Raw genomic sequence first — 24760 nt, forward strand, 5'->3', positions numbered from 1 at the left:
ATGCTTTTATTTGAAAAGTCAAACGCAGCCTCTCTCAGGCAGCAACACTGCAGCATTATTACACACACACACACACACACACACACACACACACACACACACACACACACACACATAATACACGAGAGGACTCATCTAGACACAGAGGAATTGTACCGTAACACTTAGTTTTGCCATGGAAAATAAGCAGGTAAAGACTGTGTTACCACCAGAACGTAACGGTGAGGATCTTTTAAGATTCAAGGTTTTTACCTCCGGATTCTCTCTTTTAAGATTCAAGGTTTTTACCTCCGGATTCTCTCTTTTAAGATTCAAGGTTTTTACCTCCGGATTCTCTCTTTTAAGATTCAAGGTTTTTACCTCCGGATTCTCTCTTTTAAGATCATGGGACAGGAACAGTTATCTTGCTAAAAGCGTGACTTCCCAGGGACAGGCTGAGCTTGTGATAATATATTACTGTAATAAATAACAAGTATAGGCTTGTAATAATGTCTGGCTAGGGCAGGGGAGAAGGGATGGGAATTATGGGATGTATTCTCCCCTTACTGAGCAGACAGGTTGTATATCATGCATGAACACACACACACACACACTCAGAGGGAGAAGGAAGAGACAGAGAGACTGGTTGTATATCTCTCCCTGGCATGAGGAGAAGGTCAGAAGGTCAGTGAGCACAGAAAGAGGAGACGGGAACCAGTAGCTAATGTGCAGGGGACAGTGGTTCTGTGTGTGTGTGTGTGTGTGTGTGTGTGTGTGTGTGTGTGTGTGTGTGTGTGTGTGTGTGTGTGTGTGTGTGTGTGTGTGTGTGTGTGTGTGTGTGTGATCACTATGCTGCAGGCTATCCATAGAGATGAATAGAATAAACATCTCTATTTAATTCCATCAATTGGCTGTTCCCTCCTGATGACCCGGTTGGACATGACCCCCACAAGGGTAATCTGGAGAGATCAGCCAATGAAGTTGGAATTCCCACCCAGTTGACTACTTTAAAATGGTGGAAGCGCTCAATGGCGACGTTGATGATGATCACTACTATGCAGTGTTAGTCACAGCCAATCTTTCACACTTTGGTTCTGCATTGCTGTGTTTACAAAATGGCTATGGCTGAGTCGCTGTGGATAAGTGTGTCTGCTAAATGACTCAAATGTTATATGTACATTGCAGAATGCACACTGCCAAACGCAGTATTGGGAATCTCAGAAGAGCTTTCACCTCCTCCTCCTTTACAAGACACACTGTTCTCACATTGTCTTGTTCCTCTTTCTCATCTCAAAGGAGAGAGACGGACATTTTGATGAATTAATGATGAGTAAAAACGTTTTGTCTTATCAAAAAAAAAAAATAATAATAATAATCTTAATTTTTTTCTTGATCACATATTTTACTTGGGAACGTTTAATGTGGTATTTTTTTATATTGCATTCTATATTCTATTTCAATTGTAGTTTTCAGTTTGTTTACGCCACTGCAACAAAAAAAGAAGGAAACGGACTCCTCCTTGTCTCGTGGTGACGTCACGCAAACAAGACTCTGAAACCGGAAGAGGAAATCACACCGTTATCTGTGGATGTTTATTACAAATTGAAAGCAACAAAAAATATATATTTAAAAAGAATGAATCCTCCAATTATCAACTCTACTAATTCGGTGACAACTTCTACTAAAAGTAAGTTTCTGAAAAAAGGTGCTGTATGTTTTTTTTTTAAACGTTTTACACATTTGGTTGTTAACGCTGCATGCATCTCATTCGTAATGTGTTGAAGCTGGCCAAAGTCAGCAAAAGCTTAGCTACACATCCTGGCAATGCTTCGATTTCACTTTGCTATTGAAAATGCTCATGTTTTTTAAATTATTTTTAGACTTGATGCCCGTTTTGATGTTAGATAGCTATGTCGCAAAGCAGACTGGTTTGGAAACCGAAACTTATCTGGACTCTTGCTTAGTAGCTAACTAGCTAGCCTACTAGCTAGGTACTCCAACATTTTTTTTGACAACAGTCAAGTGATAACTAGTACGATATTGTTGCCAAACATTCTAGCAGAAATGTGAGATATTCCAGATACTTTATAGCTAAGCACCATCAGCAGTCTGCATGCTTCACACTTTTTGCAGCCAGGAATTAAGACGCACCTGTTTCCTGTAATTCAGTGTCATTTGTTTCAGGGCAACATATCTAGTAATATCAGCTAGTACCACTGTACCAGTCTCTACTGTATAAACCTAGCTACTGTACATGTCGATAAGGTGTTACCACAGTCAGTCGGCCATCTTGTTTTGAACATTTGCCGTACTGTAACTGTACTCTTTCCTGCAGGAAAGCGAGAGGCCGAGCGCTCCGTCAACTGGACAGTGGAAGAGACCCAGGTGTTGCTGTGTGCCTGGAGTGACGAGCGAGTGCAGAAGAGCCTGGCGGAGAATGTCCGTAACCGCCATGTTTTCAAACACCTCTCAGCCCGCATGTGTGACCTGGGCTTCTCACGCAGCCCTCACCAGTGCCGGCTCCGCGTCAAGACCCTCAAGGCCAACTATGTCAGAGCCAAGCTGCTGATGAGCGTGGATGACTCCCAACCCTGCAGTTTCAGGTACTACTCTGAGATGGATGCTGTGCTGGGGAGAAATCGCGCTATGGAAGGGACTGGAGGAGGGCGGCATTTTGGATCTCCTGAAGGCATAGGAGGATTATTAGGAGGGTGCCATTTTGGGTCTGAATTGATCGCAGAAACAGGGCGCTATTTGGGATCTGAAGGGATTGGAAGACTAGGAGGAGGATGCAATTTTGTATCTCCTGAGGGGACGGCAGGACGGAAGTCACGGTATATAGTGTCTGAGATGAAGGTGGAGGAGGACAGGGAGGCAGACGACACAGACGACTACGAGTTCAACGATGTAGGAATCACCACTCGGTCACTGGTTGGCCCGGGTGGAAGACGCCATGATGCTTTTCTAGAGCACAGCAACGACTATCATGAACCTGCTGGTATGTACTCTACTCTCTGTCTGACTCTCTCTCTGTCGGTCACACTTTCTGCTATCAATGCCACTGATTATCATTATATCATCAAAGGTAGACTCAGCAAGATGTTATCAAATCCAATTTTATTTGTCACATACACATGGTTAGCAGATGTTAATGCGAGTGTAGCGAAATGCTTGTGCTTCTAGTTCCGACAATGCAGTAATATCCAACGAGTAATCTAACTTAACAATTTCACAACAATTACCTTATACACACAAGTGTAAAGGGATGAAGAATATGTACATAAAGATATATGAATGAGTGATGGTACAGAACGGCATAGGCAAGATGCAGTAGATGGTATCGAGTACAGTATATACATATGAGATGAGTAATGTAGGGTATGTAAACATTATATTAAGTGGCATTGTTTAAAGTGGCTAGTGATACAGTGCTTACATACATTTTTCCATTATTAAAGTGGCTGGAGTTGAGTCAGTATGTTGGCAGCAGCCACTCAATGTTAGTGGTGGCTGTTTAACAGTCTGATGGCCTTGAGATAGAAGCTGTTTTTCAGTCTCTCAGTCCCTGCTTTGATGCACCTGTACTGACCTCGCCTTCTGGATGATAGCGGGATGAACAGGCAGTGGCTCGGGTGGTTGTTGTCCTTGATGATCTTTATGGCCTTCCTGTGACATCGGGTGGTGTAGGTGTCCTGGAGGGCAGGTAGTTTTCCCCCGGTGATGCGTTGTGCAGACCTCACTACCCTCTGGAGAGCCTTACGGTTGTGGGCGGAGCAGTTGCCGTACCAGGCGGTGATACAGCCCGACAGGATGCTCTCGATTATGAGTGCTTTTGGTGACAAGCCGAATTTCTTCAGCCTCCTGAGGTTGAAGAGGCGCTGCTGCGCCTTCTTCACGATGCTGTCTGTGTGGGTGGACCAATTCAGTTTGTCTGTGATGTGTATGCCAAGGAACTTGAAACTTACTACCCTCTCTACTACTGTGCCGTCGATGTGGATAGGGGGGTGCTCCCTCTGCTGTTTCCTGAAGTCCACAATCATCTCCTTTGTTTTGTTGACATTGAGTGTGAGGTTATTTTCCTGACACCACACTCCGAGGGCCCTCACCTCCTCCCTGTAGGTCATCTCGTCATTGTTGGTAATCAAGCCTACCACTGTAGTGTCGTCTGCAAACTTGATGATTGAGTTGGAGGCGTGCATGGCCACGCAGTCGTGGGTGAACAGGGAGTACAGGAGAGAGCTCAGAACGCACCCTTGTGGGGCCCCAGTGTTGAGGATCAGCGGGGTGGAGATGTTGTTACCTACCCTCACCACCTGGGGGCGGCCCGTCAGGAAGTCCAGTACCCAGTTGCACAGGGTGGGGTCGAGACCCAGGGTCTAGAGCTTGATAACGCGTTTGGAGGGTACTATGGTGTTAAATGCTGAGCTGTAGTCGATGAACAGCATCCTCACATAGGTTTTCCTCTTGTCCAGATGGGTTAGTGCAGTGTGGTTGCGATTGCATCGTCTGTGGACCTATTGGGGCGGTAAGCTAATTGGAGTGGGTCTAGGGTGTCAGGTAGGGTGGAGGTGATATGGGCCTTGACTAGTCTCTCAAAACACTTCATGATGACGGAAGTGAGTGCTACGGGGCGGTAGTCATTTAGCTCAGTTACCTTAGCTTTCTTGGGAACAGGAACAATGGTGGCCCTCTTGAAGCATGTGGGAACAGCAGACTGGATTGATTGAATATGTCCGTAAACACACCAGCCAGCTGGTCTGCGCATGCAACGCGCCAAATAAATGGACATCGACGGAGTTAATCGAACAAACGGTGTTTTGTGATGTTTATGGGACATATTGGACAACAGAAGAAGCTCGTCAAAGGTTATAATTATATTTTTATTTCTGCGTTTTGTGTCGCGCCTGCAGGGTTGAAATATGCTTTCTCTTTGTTTACAGAGGTGCTATCCCCAGATAATAGCATAGTTTGCTTTCGCTGAAAAGCCTTTTTGAAATCTGACATGTTGGCTGGATTCACAACAAGTGTAGCTTTAATTTGCAATCTTGCATGTTTGATTTTTATAGTAATTTATTTGAATTTGGCGCTCTGCATTTTCCCTGGCTTTTGAGGTTAACTATTATGGCTTGGGGGTTCTGCTGTTTCCAGACTTGGTGCGTCGTTGTTCAGGGGCAGAACGACAGATTGTTACCTTGTCGGCTCGGGGATTCGATCTTGCAACCTTTTGGTTACTAGTCCAACACTCTAACCACTAGGCTACCTGCCACCTCTACACTCTAACCACTAGTTTACCTGCCGCCCCTACGCTCTAACCACTAGTTTACCTGCCGCCCCTACGCTCTAACCACTAGTTTACCTGCCGCCCCTACGCTCTAACCACTAGTTTACCTGCCGCCCCTACGCTCTAACCACTAGTTTACCTGCCGCCCCTACGCTCTAACCACTAGTTTACCTGCCGCCCCTACACTCTAACCACTAGGTTACCTGCCGCCTCTACACTCTAACCACTAGTTTACCTGCCGCCTCTACACTCTAACCACTAGTTTACCTGCCGCCCCTACACTCTAACCACTAGGTTACCTGCCGCCTCTACACTCTAACCACTAGGTTACCTGCCGCCTCTACACTCTAACCACTAGTTTACCTGCCGCCCCTACGCTCTAACCACTAGTTTACCTGCCGCCCCTACACTCTAACCACTAGGTTACCTGCCGCCTCTACACTCTAACCACTAGGTTACCTGCCGCCTCTACACTCTAACCACTAGTTTACCTGCCGCCCCTACGCTCTAACCACTAGTTTACCTGCCGCCCCTACACTCTAACCACTAGGTTACCTGCCGCCTCTACACTCTAACCACTAGGTTACCTGCCGCCCCTACACTCTAACCACTAGGTTACCTGCCGCCTCTACACTCTAACCACTAGTTTACCTGCCGCCCCTACGCTCTAACCACTAGTTTACCTGCCGCCCCTACACTCTAACCACTAGGTTACCTGCCGCCTCTACACTCTAACCACTAGGTTACCTGCCGCCTCTACACTCTAACCACTAGTTTACCTGCCGCCCCTACGCTCTAACCACTAGTTTACCTGCCGCCCCTACACTCTAACCACTAGGTTACCTGCCGCCTCTACACTCTAACCACTAGTTTACCTGCCGCCCCTACGCTCTAACCACTAGTTTACCTGCCGCCCCTACGCTCTAACCACTAGTTTACCTGCCGCCCCTACGCTCTAACCACTAGTTTACCTGCCGCCCCTACACTCTAACCACTAGGTTACCTGCCGCCTCTACACTCTAACCACTAGTTTACCTGCCGCCTCTACACTCTAACCACTAGTTTACCTGCCGCCCCTACACTCTAACCACTAGGTTACCTGCCGCCTCTACACTCTAACCACTAGGTTACCTGCCGCCTCTACACTCTAACCACTAGTTTACCTGCCGCCCCTACGCTCTAACCACTAGTTTACCTGCCGCCCCTACACTCTAACCACTAGGTTACCTGCCGCCTCTACACTCTAACCACTAGGTTACCTGCCGCCTCTACACTCTAACCACTAGTTTACCTGCCGCCCCTACGCTCTAACCACTAGTTTACCTGCCGCCCCTACACTCTAACCACTAGGTTACCTGCCGCCTCTACACTCTAACCACTAGGTTACCTGCCGCCCCTACACTCTAACCACTAGGTTACCTGCCGCCTCTACACTCTAACCACTAGTTTACCTGCCGCCTCTACACTCTAACCACTAGGTTACCTGCCGCCCCTACACTCTAACCACTAGTTTACCTGCCGCCCCTACGCTCTAACCACTAGGTTACCTGCCGCCCCTACGCTCTAACCACTAGTTTACCTGCCGCCTCTACACTCTAACCACTAGGTTACCTGCCACCTCTACACTCTAACCACTAGGTTACCTGCCGCCCCTACACTCTAACCACTAGGTTACCTGCCGCCCCTACACTCTAACCACTAGTTTACCTGCCGCCCCTACACTCTAACCACTAGGTTACCTGCCGCCCCTACACTCTAACCACTAGGTTACCTGCCGCCCCTACGCTCTAACCACTAGTTTACCTGCCGCCTCTACACTCTAACCACTAGGTTACCTGCCGCCCCTACGCTCTAACCACTAGTTTACCTGCCGCCCCTACACTCTAACCACTAGGTTACCTGCCGCCCCTACGCTCTAACCACTAGGTTACCTGCCGCCCCTACACTCTAACCACTAGGTTACCTGCCGCCCCTACGCTCTAACCACTAGTTTACCTGCCGCCTCTACACTCTAACCACTAGGTTACCTGCCGCCCCTACACTCTAACCACTAGGTTACCTGCCGCCCCTACACTCTAACCACTAGTTTACCTGCCGCCCCTACACTCTAACCACTAGGTTACCTGCCGCCTCTACACTCTAACCACTAGTTTACCTGCCGCCTCTACACTCTAACCACTAGTTTACCTGCCGCCCCTACACTCTAACCACTAGTTTACCTGCCGCCCCTACACTCTAACCACTAGTTTACCTGCCGCCCCTACACTCTAACCACTAGGTTACCTGCCGCCTCTACACTCTAACCACTAGGTTACCTGCCGCCTCTACACTCTAACCACTAGTTTACCTGCCGCCCCTACACTCTAACCACTAGGCTACCTGCCGCCTCTACACTCTAACCACTAGGTTACCTGCCGCCTCTACACTCTAACCACTAGTTTACCTGCCGCCCCTACGCTCTAACCACTAGTTTACCTGCCGCCCCTACACTCTAACCACTAGGCTACCTGCCGCCTCTACACTCTAACCACTAGGTTACCTGCCGCCTCTACACTCTAACCACTAGTTTACCTGCCGCCTCTACACTCTAACCACTAGTTTACCTGCCGCCCCTACACTCTAACCACTAGTTTACCTGCCGCCCCTACACTCTAACCACTAGTTTACCTGCCGCCTCTACACTCTAACCACTAGGTTACCTGCCGCCTCTACACTCTAACCACTAGTTTACCTGCCGCCTCTACACTCTAACCACTAGTTTACCTGCCGCCCCTACGCTCTAACCATATAATAATATTTTATCAAAAATGTTAAACTTCTGATCTGCCTCATCGCTATTAATTTTTTGGGGGGGATGTAGCCGTAGGCTACTGGTTGTATATCCCAGAGTTTGTTTGGAATAGGCTATTTCTTTCTCGCACAGAATGACAAGCTGACCAATAGAATAGGTCCATTTTTTAGACTAGGCCTAAGATATAGGCTTTATCACATTTCTTCTCCTTTCTTTGGACAGGAAAATGTTAGCCTTTTTATAAACCCTTTTCGTGCAATTCTACTACACTTTATGTAAATTTTTGGACACATCTACTCATTCCAGGGTTCTTCATTTTAAAAAAAAAACTATTTTCTACATTGTAGAATAATAGTAAAGACATCAAAACGATGAAATAACACATCATGTAGTAACCCAAAAAGTGCTAAACAAATTAAAATATATTTTATATTTGAGATTTTTCAAAGTAGCCACCCTTTGCCTTGATGACAGCTTTGCTCACACTTGGCATTCTCTCAACCAGCTTCATGAGCTAGTCACCTGGAATGCATTTCAATTAACAGGTGTGCCTTGTTAAAAGTTAATTTGTGGAATTTCTTTCCTTCTTAATGTGTTTGAGCCAGTCAGTTGTGTTGTGACAAGGTAGGGGTGATATACAGAAGAAAGCCCTATTTGGGAAAATACAATTTTGGCAAGAACAGCTCAAATAAGCAAAGAGAAATGACAGTCCATCTTTACTTTAAGAAATTAAAGTCAGTCAATCCGGAAAATGAAGGACTTTTAAAGTTTCTTCAAGTTACCAAAACCCATCAAGCGCTATGATGAAACTGGCTCTCATGAGGACCGCCACAGGAAGACCCAGAGTTACCTCTGCTGTGATGAAACTGGCTCTCGTGAGGACCGCCACAAGAAAGGACCACCCAGAGTTAGCTCTGCTGCAGAGGATAAGTTCATTAGAGTTACCAGCCTCAGAAATTGCAGCCCAAATAAATGCTTCACAGAGTTCAAGTTACAGACATCTCAACTTCGACTAAGAAAAACTAAACAATTTGTTTCTATTTGTTTTGCAGTCCAAAATATTAGTTTCATTAGAGTTTTTTTTTTCAAGTGTTTTTTTAATATATATTTTTATTTTGCTAAATTGTTTTTCCAATTTTCGTTTTTATTTTCGTTTCTGTTTTCATTTACTATAATAACCTTGCAATTTGGATAAACTGTTGATTCTACATTGTAGAATAATAGTGAAGACATCAAATCTATGAAATAAAACATATGGAATCATGTAGTAACCAAAAAAGTGTTAAACAAATTGGGCAATGTTGTGGTAATAAAACTTAATCAAAATGAGAATATCTGATTTAATTAATCTATTTAATCTCTTGCATTGCAGTTCATCCATTGGAGGATGACCGCAGCTCCAGGTCAACGCCGCCACCACCCCAGCCTGCTTCCCATTTTTCTCCACCCCCAGACCATAGCCCCAACCTGGGCAGTGGTATCACCATTCCCTCCACCCAGCCCCTAGAGCCTGTGTTGAAGCACTTGGCAGACTGCTTCCAGAGGCTGGTCTCAGAGTCCCGGGGTCTGATGGTACAGCTGGAGGGCCAGAGGCAGGAGCAGGTCAGAGACGAATAGATAGATATGTGTATCTAAACAGGGCATTCAGAAAGTATTCAGACCCCTTGACTTTTTCCACATTTTGTTACGTTACAGCCTTGTTCTAAAATGGATCAAATATAATCCTCACCAATCTACACACGATACCCCATAATGACATCACAATACCCCACAATGACAAAAAAAAATAATACCTTATTTAAGTATTCAGATTCTTTGCTATGAGACTCTAAATGGAGCTCAGGTGCATCCTGTTTCCATTGATCCTCCTTGAGTTGTTTCTACAACTTGATTGGAGTCCAACTGTGGTAAATTACATTGATTGGACATGATTTGGGAAGGCACACACCTGTCTATATAAGGTCCCACAGTTGACAGTGCATGTCAGAGCAAAAATCCAAGCCACGAGGTTGAAGGAATTGTCCGTAGAGTTCCGAGAGAAGATTGTGCCGAGGCACAGATCTGGGGAAGGCTACCAAAACATTTCTGTAGCATTGAAGGTCCCCAAGAATACAGGGGCCTCCATCATTCTTAAATGGAAGAAGTTTAGAACCATCAAGACTCTTCCTAGAGCTGGCCTCCCGGCCAAACTGAGCAATTGGGGAGAATGGCCTTGGTCTAGAAGGTGACCAAGAACCAAATGGTCACTCTGACAGAGCTCCAGAGTTCCTCTTTGGAGATGGGAGAACCTTCCAGGTGGACAACCATCTCTGCAGCACTCCACCAATCAGGCCTTTATGGTAGTGGCCAGACAGAAGCCACTCCTTAGTAAAAGGCATGACAGCCCTATTAGTTTTCCAAATGGCACCTAAAGACTATCAGACCATAAGACACAAGATTCTCTGGTCTGATGAAACCAAGATTGAACTCTTTGGCCTGAATGCCAAGCGTCACGTCTGGAGGAAACCTGGCACCATCCATACGGTGAAGCATGGAGGTGAAGCATGGTGGTGAAGCATGGTGGTGGCAGCATCATGCTGTGGGGATGTTTTTTTTTTTTTCAGCGGCAGGGACTGTCAGGATCGAAGGAAAGATGAACGGAGCAAAGTACAGAGAGATCATTGATGAAAACCAGCTCGAGAGTGACCTGAAAAATAGCTGTGCAGCTATTTGACAGAGCTTGAGAGGATCTGCTTAGAAGAATGGGAGAAACTCCCCAAATACAGATGTGCCAAGCTTGCAGCGTCATTACCCAAGAAGACTCGAGGATAATGCCGGCGCTGACAGAGATGGCCGCCTCGCTTCGCGTTCCTAGGAAATTTACAAGCATTTCGCTACACTCGCATTAACATCTGCTAACCATGTGTATGTGACAAATAAAATTTGATTTGGATGTAATCGCTGCCAAAGGTGCTTCGACAAAGTACTGCGTAAAGGGTCTGAATACTGATATAAAAGTGATATTTCCGTAATGTGTTTTTATATTTCTTTGCAAAAATGTCTAAAACCCCATTTTTTTTTGCTTTGTTATTGTGTGTAGATTGATGAGGAAAGCGATACATTTCATAATTTTTCGAATAAGGCTGTAACGTATCAAAATGTGGAGAAAGTCCAAGGGGTCTGAATACTTTCTGAACGCACCCTATATGTGTTGTGTCCCAAATGACACCTTGTAGTCCCATAGTTTATAGGGAATACCCTATTACCTATGTAGTCCCATAGTTTATAGGGAATACCCTATTACCTACAGTGGGGCAAAAAAGTATTTAGTCAGCCACCAATTGTGCAAGTTCTCCCACTTAAAAAGATGAGGCCTGTAATTTTCATCATAGGTACACTTCAACTATGACAGACAAAATGAGAAAAAATAATCCAGAAAATCACATTGTAGGATTTTTACTGAATTTATTTGCAAATTATGGTGGAAAATAAGTATTTTCGTCAGAACTCTGACGAAGGCCGTGTGGCCGATACGTAAAGCTTATTAAATATCGGTGATGTCTATTCACTTCAAAATGGCTCCGCCTTCGCATCAAAAATCGTATTAAAACTACAGCCCTACTCTGGTCGTAAAGTGGCGCCGTTAACTCAACATTGAGAGAGACATTTATATACTCTCCGAATGTTGTGTAATCTAACTTTCTGTAACTAGAACAACAGTAGTAGGCTGGTGGTGTACTGGTGTGGGAGAATGTTTTCCTGGCACACGTTAGGTCCCTTGATACCAATTGAGCAATGTTTCCATGCCCGAAGAATTCAGGCCGTTCTGTAGTTAGAGGAGGGTCCGACCCGGTACTAGAAACGTGTACCTAATATAAACTGTACATCATCATGCTTTTGGTAGAAAACTCAGTGTCTAAACTCTCTCACTCTCTTTCTCTCTCTGTGTCTCTTTGTCAGGCTCGCTGGCAGCAGGACTTGCTCTCTCAGTGGCTGGAGAGAGAGGAGATGAGGCAGAGGGAGGCGGCGGACAGGGAGGACCGGAGGGAGAAGGCCCGTATGGCGCATGAGATCAGGGTACTGACGCTCCTCAGTGGCCTGGCCCAGAACCAGCAGAGACAGAAGCAGACACCACATCACAGCTGCAGCTGTTGCCACCAGTGTAGCAGGGTGGAGGCGTTAGGTGGGGCTGTTGCCGGGGCCTCGACCATCACCAGACATGATGATGGAACTGAGGACTGAGACCAGATGGAATCAGAGGCCTTATAGAAGAAAGGGTTGGATACAGACCTGGGGCACAGACCTGGGGTGTGGTGTGTGTGTGTGTGAGAACTCCATGCCTTTCAGAATGTATGTTTAACTTCTTGCTGGAGTGTTTGGCCCACATGAAATAAAAAAAATGTGTTTGTTAATTTGTTAATTGTTTTTTTTGTTAATTGTTTAATTAACTCTGACATTAAGGGTTAAGTGGTCTGAAATTCAGTATTATTATTATATTATTATTATATATTCTCTCAACCTTTTTTTTTTACAATACATTTTTATCAGTGAAGGTGTTCGATTTGGTTCTCTTCATCTGGTGTACGGAAACTCATCTGTTCTGTTTACTTTGCTGACAGTTTTGGTTTCGTTTGCTGCCTAATGAACACACCCCAAGTATGTATGGGTGTTCCTGTTGAAAAGGTCTATCGGTCTTCTCAGACGCCCTGTTTTAGGAAGTCACTGTCATCATCATTAGGGCTACTGTCAACATCATCATCAGGGCTACTGCAGCATTTCTCATGGTAAATAGACATGTTGATGGCTAGTTGAATAGGCAGGTGGGTGTGAGGGGAGGTTAGCTATTTACTACAGGGCTGAAACTACTACAAGAATGAAACGTTGGAGGGTTGAGGTCAACTCACTGTCAACTCGGGCACTCTGGGAGATGTATTGGAAATGTATTTATTTAAATAGGGAAGTTAGTTAATTTTCAATGACAGTCTAGTCAGGGGCAGAGTGACAGATTTGTACCTTGGGGATTCGAACTTGCAACCGTTCGGTTACTAGTCCAACACTCTAACCACTAGGCTACCCTGCTGCACTGCCATGAAATCACAAGAGATTTGACTGATCTTGTATTTTTTTTTAACTGAGTGTTTTCCTATTTGTCCTGAATTATTCATATTAAAAAGTGACAGTCCAGTCTCCCTTTTCATGTCATTTAACACCTGATCTACTGAACAAAAGACACATCTCAATAGGCGGTCCAGGTTAGTCATAACTTAGCGCAAGTAGGGGGGGGGGGCTTTCCTCTTTTGTTCCTCAAGCAAGGGGTGGCTGATGACATCACAACTTCCCATCAAACCAACTCCTTAAACTTTGCAGTTGTCTAAAAAAACAAAACAAACAAAAAAAAACACGATTTGTCTCAGAAAAATGTTTGTTACCCTTTTAAGTGTGTGTACTGTACTGTATTTATACTCGCTTTTCAACAGGAAAAGTTCAACAATCGCTGGAGTACATCTTTACGTTCACCCACATCCTGGTGGTTGTGAGGAGGACCAACTTATCTGAATGACTAATGCTCTCAATGGGAGAAATACGTTGGTGGACAGCAGAGATGATGATTCAACCAGAAAATGTCCATCCATTTTCACGGACAAAAAAAAGTTTGTAAGAATGTAACTTTTGACGGACCAACAGATATGTTAGCCAATTAGAAAAGAGCAGCACGCACACTGACCAATGAGAAAAGAGCAGCACGCACACTGGCCAATTAGCAGCATGCACACTGACCAATGAGAAAAGAGCAGCACGTACACTTGACCAATGAGAAAAGAGCAGCACGCACACTTGACCAATGAGAAAAGAGCAGCACGCACACTGACCAATTAGCAGCACGCACACTGACCAATGAGAAAAGAATTCATCCCATTTCTAACTTGGTATCCGTTCTGAACGTGCCCGTGTGGCGGCAGATTTAAGGTCTTAACTTTACGCAGGAAGAACGATGGAACGTGGTATACAGTCCGGTCCAAAAGCCCAGGCACAGGAGGTAGAACTACGTGTGAAAACAACTGTTTTTGTTTGATTATTTCACTGCCATACTGTGTTGGATCTTGTTCAGACATCTTGTCTCAAGAGGACCACAATGGAAATAAGCCCCAGACTTTATTGTGTGTTATCCTCCATGATTTTATTAATGTGAACGAATGGCTTTTAGGTTTTATGTGTGCTTGTTTTGTTTTTTTAAATGGTTGAATTAATTACTGAACTAAAAGTCTTCTTGGGTAATGACGCTACAAGCTTGGCACACCTGTATGTGGGGAGTTTCTCCCATTCTTCTCTGCAGATCCTCTCAAGCTCTGTCAAGTTGGATGGGGAGCGTTGCTGCACAGCTATTTTCAGGTCTCTCCAGAGATGTCAGGGCTCTGGCTTGGCCGCTCAATGGACAATCAGAGACTTGTACCGAAGCCACTCCTGCGTTGTCTTGGCTGTGTGCTTAGGGTCGTTGTCTTGTTGGAAGGTGAACCTTCGTCCCAGTCTGAGGTTCTGAGCGCTCTGGAGCAGGTTTTCATCAAGGATCTCTCTGTACTTTGCTCCGTTCATCTTTCCCTCGATCCTGACTAGTCTCCCAGTCCACTCTACTATAAAGGCCTGCTTGGTGGAGAGCTGCAGAGATGGTTGTCCTTCTGGAATGTTCTCTCATCTCCACAGAGGAACACCTAGAGCTCTGTCAGAGTGACCATCAGGTTCTTGGTCACCTCCCTGACCAAGGCCCTTCTCCCCCCGGATTGCTCAGTTTGGCCGGGCGGCCATCTCTAGGAAGAGTCTTGGTGGATCCAAACTCCTTCTTGTGCCCCGACACAATCCTGTCTCGTAGCTCTACGGTCAATTCCTTCAACCTCACAGATTTTTTTTTTTTTTTGCTCTGACATGCACTGTCAACTGTGGGACCTTATATAGACAGCTGTGTATCTTTCCAAATCATGTCCAATCATTTGAATTTACCACATGTTGGACTCCAATCAAGTTGTATAAAAATCTCAAGGAATGATCAATGGAAACAGGATGCACCTGAGCTGAATTTCGAGTCTCATAGCAAAGGGTCTGAATACTTATGTAAATAAGGTGCTTCTGTTTTCTATTTTTAATACGTTTACCAAAATGTCTGCACGGTAGTAATAACCCATGGGTATTAAACAGCCTGTCATGACATCTGCAAATCCCATAGGCTAGGACACACAAAAGTGCCTAAAATGCTTCGTTATTCATGTTTGGATAAATGACACTAAACTATATTTTGCGTATAGGCCTACGGGTGCTTGTTTCAACAATTTTCACATAAAATTATTTCAACAATGAATGAATGTCACAACTGTTTAGTCCCCAGAAAACATTGCTTTGAGACACCATTCACGACAGTTTATTATTGGATCCCTACAACGGTAATGACATGCGTGTGTTCAAGGATTTTCTCATTTATTATCGCATATCATGATGCATAAAATTGCAAAAGAGCGCTCGTTTTGCATGGACCATTGCCCCGGGTGAGTAAGAGTTCACTTGAGGACCAATGGAAAGGTCTAAAATGTACACACTCCTCACCCCCGGGGCACAGGGCTATGCAAAACGAACATGGTCATTGACAAGTGAGCGAGTCCCCCAAGCTCGTTCTCGTCTCTGATTGGCTGGCCTGCGGTATCGTCAAGTCATTAGTCGACTTTCCCGGTTTCTCCAGCTCAAACAAGTCAACACGTTTGGAGTGAGGATCTCCGCTGCAATATGACTGTGGATGATTGTGTGTTATACCAAGAACTCCGTCAAGCCTTGTGAAAACCGTGAACACACGTTCCTTCTACTCGTGATCTGCAAGAGAATATGCTGAATGTAAGGACAGAGGAGACCTGCGTCTGAATATCAGTAGAAGCTCACAGGTTTCATTGGAGAAAGTGCTCGCTTTATTCTAGTGGGAAAGATATATTAAGGATTCTGCAGTTACTTATTCTGAGGTGAGATATTTTCCTTTTTATTGTCTACTTTGGTGTAAATATTGGGATTTTATCCATTTGCTTTAGAGTTTAGTTTGAGAATAATTTCGCCCCGTATTGAATGACTATCACAGTATGCCTAGGTGTTCTGTGCGCTCTGAGAGGACGGCGATGTGTGCAGTCTACTGTGTAGGTTGCTGCTTCTGGGGGGGATGTATTTTGCGTAGTTTTTTTTTTACTGCGTCTGACTTGTGAGTTTTGTTGAGATTCAAGCGCTATAGGGGTTTATTTGGATTCATTCTCTGTGCTTTGATGAATGTACGGAATAGATTTGTAGCCTAATAAATGAACATAAAAACAAATCGTTGTCAAACCCAGTGGTTTTCAGTGTACCACCAACTGATTTCTTTCCCTCTGCCCAGAGTGAGTACCCATGAAGTACCCCCTCTTGTGCATTTTTCTAGTATACCTAGGGTCTCTTGAGTTTTCTCAATTACCCCTGTGGGTAGAGTTAAGTACCCCCAGGGGTCTTAGTATCCCTTGTTGGGAGCCACTGGTCAACCCATGGGACCTAGGTAGGTTGTATGCTATGCTAGTATGATTTGACTAAAACACACAACAGTCACTTCTTCTGTCTACTGCAATGACTGGCTATGCAGAAACAGGTTGATGGTATTGTTGCTGTATTTAAGAGTGTTTTCCTCACTAAAGCGCAGAATGTATTTTATAACGGGACCTGTTTTCTAACATGATATCGTTTACATTACTACCTAGGTGGTTTGTTTTTATTTACCTCCTCATCAGGGTCCCTTCCATGGCCTTTGCTTAACTACAAGGTTTAGTAAAATAAAATAAATAATCTATATAGATAGATAGCCCCTAGATAGGTTTCCTTTAGCCCTCAGCCCAGACTTCAGCCGGTGAACCAACGATATCTAGTTCTTAATCTCCGATTCTATTTCTTAATGCTGTAGGTGAGTGACATTCTTCATGCTTCAGATTGTTTAACTAAGGACAGAGGAGGGCGGTGGGGGGGGGGGGGGGGGGGGGGGCTGTTTATTTTAGGCTCCTCCAAGAATCTCCTTCTCGTCCCTATTCTCTCCCCCTCATCTTGCTTCGCTCTCTCAATTTCAATTTTAATGACATTTATTGGCATGGGAAAACATATATGTTTATATTGCCAAAGCAAGTGAAATAGATCATAAACATGAAACAGTAAACGTTACGCTTACAAATGTTCTCAGAAAAATAAAGACATTTCAAAATGTTCATTATGTCTATATATACGGTGTTGAATATCTTCTCCTCTCTTTCATTTCCAAGGACTTTACAACGGTGTTTGTTCTTCACTTTCTTGAAATGTCTTTTTTATTATTCTGGGAACTTTTGTAAGCGTAACGTTTACTGTTTAATGTTTATGATCTATTTCACTTGCTTTGGCAATATAAACATATTTTTTCCCATGCCAATAAAGCCCATAAATTAAAATTCACCGGTTGCCCATTTCACAAATCTTGCTGTTGTGATGGCACGCTGGTATTTCGGCTGATACGGGAGTTAATCAACATTGGATTTGTTTTCGTGTTCTTTGTGTCTCTGTGTAATAATCTGAGGAGGAATGTGTCTCTAAAGGCGTTTGCATATATTATGACGACATTTTGTGACGTTTTTCTTCATGTTGGACTTCGGGTGATTTTCACTGTTCGGGGACACAGCATTTTTCTTTATGGAGGCAAACTACGTCCCTTTTTATCGGTGATTGGTCAACAGTAGGGATTCTACAAGTAAGTCTTTGTCGTTCAACGAGAGACTGGTTTTAATCCACATGTTTTATTATTATTGAAAAACACTGCACCAAACATCTTAGTTAGAGGTAACTAAGATCTCTTTTGGCAAAAACGTAAAAAATGAATGACAGATTTCTTGAGTAATCTTGGATTAATTTAGACTACGTTGAGGAAGTGTATACTGGCTATGGCGTCTTATAATACAAAATATTATTTCCACTTTTTTTCTCGTTTTTTTAAAAGGGGATGTGCGGTTTGGCTAGCCAAATTGGGATGCATTAATATGGTCATACATTTGGCAGGTTGTTAGGAAGTGCAGCTCAGTTTCCACCTCATTTTGCGGACAGTGTTGCACATAGCCTGTCTTCTCTTGAGAGCCAGGTCTGCCTTCAGCTGCCTCTCAATAGCAAGGCTATGCTCACTGAGTCTGTTCATAGTCAACGCTTTTATTAATTTTGGGTCAGTCACAGAGGTCAGATATTCTGCCGCGGTGTACTCTCTGTGTAGGGCCAAACCTCTCTCTCCCTGCATGACTCCACCCAGGCCTGAGGCGTGGGAATAGGATTTCCTGTGTACTGTTCTGCAGCCCAGGATAACTGATGGTCTCACCGTCAGTGACTGAAGTCTGCAAAAAAAAAAAAAAAAAAACAATACAGTGGATACTGTAGTATTTACAATTTACTATTGTATCAATACTTGAGTAAAAAAAATAGTAGTGTATACTGCAGTAATTACTGTAGCTTTTGTTCTATCATCTTTTACATAGAAGTGAGGTCTTTTTCCTTCAGGATACCTACTGGAGAAATACAAAGAGAGCACATTTTCCATGACCTGTAGGTAGTGAGGTAGGTAGTGAGGTAGTGAGGTAGGTAGTGAGGTAGGTAGGTAGTGGGATAGATAGGTAGGTAGTGCGATAGATAGGTAGTGAGGTAGGTAGTGAGGTAGGTAGTGAGGTAGGTAGGTAGTGAGGTAGGTAGGTAGTGAGGTAGGAAGGTAGGGAGGTAGGTAGGTAGGGAGGTAGTGAGGTAGGTAGTGAGGTAGGAAAGTAGGTAGTGAGGTAGTGAGGTAGGTAGGTAGGTAGTGAGGTAGGTAGATAGGTAGGTAGGTAGTGAGGTAGATGGGTAGGTAGTGAGGTAGGTAGTTAGGTAGGTAGGTAGTGGGATAGATAGGTAGGTAGTGAGGTAGGTAGGTAGTGAGGTAGGTAGGTAGTGGGATAGATAGGTAGATAGTGAGGTAGATAGATAGATAGGTATATAGGAGATGAGAATGTGCAGGGTAGTATTCACTATAGTTAAAATGTTTTTGCAGACTGTGGTGTTATCGGGGACATTTCTGTAGTAGTGAATACTAGTACTACTAGTACATTCTATATTAAGTACTACACATGATTGAGGGATTCTACAGTGTTTAGTATATTATTCTACAGAATTGTATAGTAAACTGTATACATTTTATTTTTTTGTCATGTGTCACTAATCACTACCTAAAACATGTCACTACCCTTTTACTTCCATATCATGGCCTATGACAAGGATTGGGGCGGCAGGGTAGCCTAGTGGTTAGAGTGGAAGGGCGGCAGGGTAGCCTAGTGGTTAGAGTGTAGAGGAGGCAGGGTAGCCTAGTGGTTAGAGTGTAGAGGAGGCAGGGTAGCCTAGTGGTTAGAGTGTAGAGGAGGCAGGTAGCCTAGTGGTTAGAGTGTAGAGGAGGCAGGTAGCCTAGTGGTTAGAGTGTAGAGGAGGCAGGTAGCCTAGTGGTTAGAGTGTAGAGGAGGCAGGTAGCCTAGTGGTTAGAGTGTAGAGGAGGCAGGGTAGCCTAGTGGTTAGAGTGTAGAGGGGGCAGGGTAGCCTAGTGGTTAGAGTGTAGAGGAGGCAGGTAGCCTAGTGGTTAGAGTGTAGAGGAGGCAGGGTAGCCTAGTGGTTAGAGTGTAGAGGGGGCAGGGTAGCCTAGTGGTTAGAGTGTAGAGGAGGCAGGGTAGCCTAGTGGTTAGAGTGTAGAGGAGGCAGGGTAGCCTAGTGGTTAGAGTGTAGAGGAGGCAGGGTAGCCTAGTGGTTAGAGTGTAGAGGAGGCAGGGTAGCCTAGTGGTTAGAGTGTAGAGGAGGCAGGGTAGCCTAGTGGTTAGAGTGTAGGGGCGGCAGGGTAGCCTAGTGGTTAGAGTGTAGAGGAGGCAGGGTAGCCTAGTGGTTAGAGCGTTGGACTAGTAACCGGAAGGTTGCCAGTTCAAACGCCCGAGCTGCCAAGGTACAAATCTGTCGTTCTGCCCCTGAACAAGGCAGTTAACCCACTGTTCCTAGGCCGTCAATGAAAATAAGAATTTGTTCTTAAAACTGACTTGCCTAGTTAAATAATTACTAAATTAAATTGAATCGGTTGTTTCCGTGTGGCGAGAAAGTACCCTAGTTCTTTAAGACTTGCCACACGACATCTTGACTCATGTCGTCGTAATGACTGGGCGGAGGGTAGTGCCAAGGAATGACTTGGTGTAAACATCGGATAGGAAACACGTGGTTATTTTTAAGTCATGGATATTACCGTACTGCTATTTATAAACCAGACAGTCGTTTGTGCGTAGGAATTAGTTTGGATTTGCCTGGTTAAATAAAGATGTCAACATGTAGTAAATGTGTTAACTCCTTCTGTTGTTGTATTGTTTATTAATTTAGTCAATGATCGTTGTGTTTTTTGTATTTTTTTTTTTAAACACACAGCCAGCGAAGTTACTATCTAAAACCAGCCGTCCGTATATATCTGGTGTCAATCTGTTCCTTTTGTTCATGCTTGCTTTGCTCTACCACACACACACACATACCAAGTGGCAAGGCTTAACCAATCCAAACAGCAGCAGTGCTAAAGTTAGGCCTTTGTTTCAGCGGAGGCGTTGACACGTTGGCTCGTATAGTCTCATGATCTCCATCTTACCGCCAGAGAGACACATGGTGCAACAGATGCTACTCTCTCCATTCTGATGTAAATCACTGTGGTGTGTTCTCACTCAAGGAGATGGGATGTGTGTGTGTGTACGGATGAGGGAGTTGTGTGTGTGCGCGTGTGTGTGTGTGTGTGTACGGATGAGGGAGTTGTGTGTGTGTGTGTGTGTGTGTGTGTGTGTGTGTGTGTGTGTGTGTGTAGGGGGTGGAGAATGATAAATCCCATCTATGGCTTGTGTCTACGACACACCCATCACACACCCCTCTCCTTCCCTGGCACTCGTGCAGTGGGACGACATAAATAAACTTCCTGAATAGAGGGAACGGCGTCTTTTTGTAGGCACTAACTCTGACATGGTTTGTTGGCCAAAGCCTATGGGGAGAATTGATGGAGGTTTGTTGGACAAAGTCAGAAAACAAGGTCAACGAGGAAATCTGATAAGTTTTGTTCTATGACATCATCTTCACCAGTCACTTTTTGTGAATTTTGAAGAATTTATGTAATAATAATATATATATATATATATATATATATATATATATATTTTTAAAGTACATAAAGGCTTTATAATTCATACAGATCATGTTAACTGACTGATATTATCTCATAGAACAAAACGTAAAGGTGATGAATGGCCTAGTGGTTAGAGTGTAGAGGCGGTAGGTAGCCTAGTGGTTAGAGTGTAGAGGTGGAAGGTAGCCTAGTGGTTAGAGTGTAGAGGCGGCAGGTAGCCTAGTGGTTAGAGTGTAGAGGCAGTAGGTAGCATGGTGGTTAGAGTGTAGAGGCGGTAGGTAGCTAGCCTAGTGGTTAGAGTGTAGAGGAGGTAGGTAGCCTAGTGGTTAGAGTGTAGAGGAGGCAGGTAGCCTAGTGGTTAGAGTGTAGAGGAGGCAGGTAGCCTAGTGGTTAGAGTGTAGAGGAGGCAGGTAGCCTAGTGGTTAGAGTGTAGAGGTGGCAGGTAGCCTAGTGGTTATAGTGTAGAGGAGGCAGGTAGCCTAGTGGTTAGAGTGTAGAGGAGGCAGGTAGCCTAGTGGTTAGAGTGTAGAGGAGGCAGGTAGCCTAGTGGTTAGAGTGTAGAGGAGGCAGGTAGCCTAGTGGTTAGAGTGTAGAGGTGGCAGGTAGCCTAGTGGTTAGAGGCAGGCAGCCTAGTGGGTAGAGGCAGGCAGCCTAGTGGTTAGAGGCAGGCAGCCTAGTGGTTAGAGGCAGGTAGCCTAGTGGTTAGAGGCAGGTAGCCTAGTGGTTAGAGGCAGGTAGCCTAGTGGTTAGAGGCAGGTAGCCTAGTGGTTAGAGGCAGGCAGCCTAGTGGTTAGAGGCAGGTAGCCTAGTGGTTAGAGGGGTAGGCAGGTAGCCTAGTGGTTAGAGGCAGGTATTCTAGTGATTAGAGGCAGGTAGCCTAGTGGTTAGAGTGTAGAGGTGGCAGGTAGCCTAGTGGTTAGAGTGTAGAGGTGGCAGGTAGCCTAGTGGTTAGAGTGTAGAGGTGGCAGGTAGCCTAGTGGTTAGAGGCAGGTAGCCTAGTGGTTAGAGTAGGTAGCCTAGTGGTTAGAGTGTAGAGGTGGCAGGTAGCCTAGTGGTTAGAGTGTAGAGGTGGCAGATAGCCTAGTGGTTAGAGGCAGGTAGCCTAGTGGTTAGAGGCAGGCAGCCTAGTGGTTAGGGGGAGAGGCAGGTAGCCTAGTGGTTAGAGGCAGGTAGCCTAGTGGTTAGAGGCAGGTAGCCTAGTGGTTAGGGGGAGAGGCAGGTAGCCTAGTGGTTAGAGGGAGAGACAGGTAGCCTAGTGGTTAGGGGGAGAGGCAGGCAGCCTAGTGGTTAGGGGGAGAGGCAGGTAGCCTAGTGGTTAGAGGCAGGTAGCCTAGTGGTTAGGGGGAGAGGCAGGTAGCCTAGTGGTTAGAGGCAGGTAGCCTAGTGGTTAGGGGGAGAGGCAGGTAGCCTAGTGGTTAGAGGCAGGTAGCCTAGTGGTTAGAGGCAGGTAGCGTAGTGGTTAGAGGCAGGCAGCCTAGTGGTTAGGGGGAGAGGCAGGTAGCCTAGTGGTTAGAGGCAGGTAGCCTAGTGGTTAGAGGCAGGCAGCCTAGTGGTTAGGGGGAGAGGCAGGTAGCCTAGTGGTTAGAGGCAGGTAGCCTAGTGGTTAGAGGCAGGTAGCGTAGTGGTTAGAGGCAGGTAGCCTAGTGGTTAGAGGCAGGTAGCCTAGTGGTTAGAGGGAGAGGCAGGTAGCCTAGTGTTAGAGGGAGAGGCAGGCAGCCTAGTGGTTAGAGGCAGGTAGCCTAGTGGTTAGGGGGAGAGGCAGGTAGCCTAGTGGTTAGAGGCAGGTAGCCTAGTGGTTAGAGGCAGGTAGCCTAGTGGTTAGGGGGAGAGGCAGGTAGCCTAGTGGTTAGAGGCAGGTAGCCTAGTGGTTAGAGGCAGGTAGCCTAGTGGTTAGGGGGAGAGGCAGGTAGCCTAGTGGTTAGAGGGAGAGACAGGTAGCCTAGTGGTTAGGGGGAGAGGCAGGCAGCCTAGTGGTTAGGGGGAGAGGCAGGTAGCCTAGTGGTTAGAGGGGAGAGGCAGGCAGCCTAGTGGTTAGGGGGAGAGGCAGGTAGCCTAGTGGTTAGGGGGAGAGGCAGGTAGCCTAGTGGTTAGAGGGGAGAGGCAGGCAGCCTAGTGGTTAGCGCGCTGGGCCAGTAAACAAAAGGTTGCTGGTTCAAATCCCCGAGCTGACAAGGTGAAAAAGTGTTATCGTTCTGCCTCCTGAACAAGGCACTGTTCCTAGGCCGTCATTGTAAATAAGAATTTGTTCTTAACTTACTTGCCTAGTTAAATAAATACAAATTATTAACTCATAGAACACAACCTATAAGATCTTCTAAACCTGACATTATTTTCAGTGTTTTATTCCAGAGCCCTATTCCTATTCCCTGTAGGAATGGCTGAACGAACCAGAGGTAACTGGGTTTTAGGACTACAAGCTGGCGAGCTCTATAGGGCAGACGGCCATGGGTCGGCCTATTGTCAGGTGGGGACCTGGGGGTCTGGTTGTGCCCCGTGCCGGTCCAATCAAAGACCCCATTGTGTGGAGCCCCATGGCCTCAAGGAGAAGGCTTTTGAGGAGACTCCAGGAGTCTGCCTGGCTGGTATTTGCGATGGAGCCCCCAGTGCGAGAGAAGGATGAGTGTGTGTTGGCATTCCACTACCGCAGTCTGCCTGGTGGTTCAGTTGGGGCTCTCTGTCTCTCTGTCTCTCTCTCCCCCTGTCTCTCTCTCTGTCTCTCTCTCTGTCTCTCTCTCTCTCCCCCTGTCTGTCTCTCTCTCTCTCCCTGTCTCTCTCTCTCTCTCCCTGTCTCTCTCTCTCTCTCCCTGTCTCTCTCTCTGTCTCTCTCTCTGTCTCTCTCTCTCTCTCCCCCTGTCTGCCTCTCTCTCCCTGCCTGTCTCTCTCTCTCCCTGTCTGTCTCTCTCTCCCTGTCCCTCTCTCTCTCCCTGTCCCTCTATCTCCCTGTCTCTCTCTCTCCCTGTCTCTCTCTCTCCCTGTCTCTCTCTCTCCCTGTTTCTCTGTCTGTCTGTCTGTCTGTCTGTCTCTTCCCGTCTGTCTCTCTCTCTTTCTCCCTGTCTGTCTCTCTCTCTCTGTCTCTCTCTGTCTGTCAATTCAATTCAATTCAATTCAATTCAAGGGCTTTATTGGCATGGGAAACATGTGTTAACATTGCCAAAGCAAGTGAGGTAGATAATATATAAAGTGAATATATAAAGTGAAAAACAATAAAAATTAACAGTAAACATTACACATACAGAAGTTTGTATTGTATTGTATTTACAATGGTGTTTGTTCTTCACTGGTTGCCCTTTTCTCGTGGCAACAGGTCACAAATCTCTCTCTCTGTGCGTGTTTCAATCAGGCAGTCAAGAGGTTCAGTTGGAACTCTGCCCACACACTCACGGGTGCATACTCAATACACAGCGTGTGAGAGAATTTTGTCATGCGTGCGCACGCACGCACGCATGCACACGCACACACACACACACACACACCCCTCCTGGCTGAGGCCCTAACCATCCGTTTTGTAAACAAACCTCGGGTTAGTCTGTTT

At 45.5% G+C, this 24760-nt stretch overlaps 2 protein-coding genes across 8 annotated transcripts in view; both read left to right on the top strand.

The window, feature by feature from the left end:
- Positions 1-24760, top strand: part of LOC110511702 (ras-GEF domain-containing family member 1B-A) — a 167638-nt gene that overhangs the window by 111965 nt on the left and 30913 nt on the right. The window contains exon 1 of one of the 3 annotated variants that reach the window (XM_036979230.2): positions 15752-16024. The exons of the other annotated variants lie outside the window; for them this stretch is intronic. The gene's annotated coding sequence lies outside the window, so the exon portion shown is untranslated. Of the gene's footprint in view, positions 1-15751; positions 16025-24760 lie in introns of those variants that run through there. 3 annotated transcript variants of the gene reach the window in all.
- On the top strand, positions 1500-12442 carry LOC110525166 (uncharacterized). 5 transcript variants are annotated; one of them, XM_036979232.2, is made up of 4 exons: positions 1504-1684; positions 2315-2977; positions 9424-9653; positions 11991-12442. In XM_036979232.2, exons 1-4 carry the CDS (start codon positions 1615-1617, stop codon positions 12270-12272), a joined length of 1245 nt encoding a protein of 414 aa, XP_036835127.1. In that variant the 5' UTR covers positions 1504-1614; the 3' UTR covers positions 12273-12442. The 5 variants fall into 5 exon arrangements, with proteins under 5 accessions (XP_090092990.1, XP_090092991.1, XP_036835127.1 ...); XM_036979233.2 differs by having other exon boundaries at positions 1505-1666; XM_090236864.1 differs by lacking the exon at positions 9424-9653 and having other exon boundaries at positions 1500-1684.

The sequence above is a fragment of the Oncorhynchus mykiss genome, chromosome 6, assembly GCF_057628025.1.
Source record: "Oncorhynchus mykiss isolate SJ-2025 chromosome 6, ASM5762802v1, whole genome shotgun sequence".
Lineage (NCBI taxonomy): Eukaryota > Metazoa > Chordata > Actinopteri > Salmoniformes > Salmonidae > Oncorhynchus > Oncorhynchus mykiss.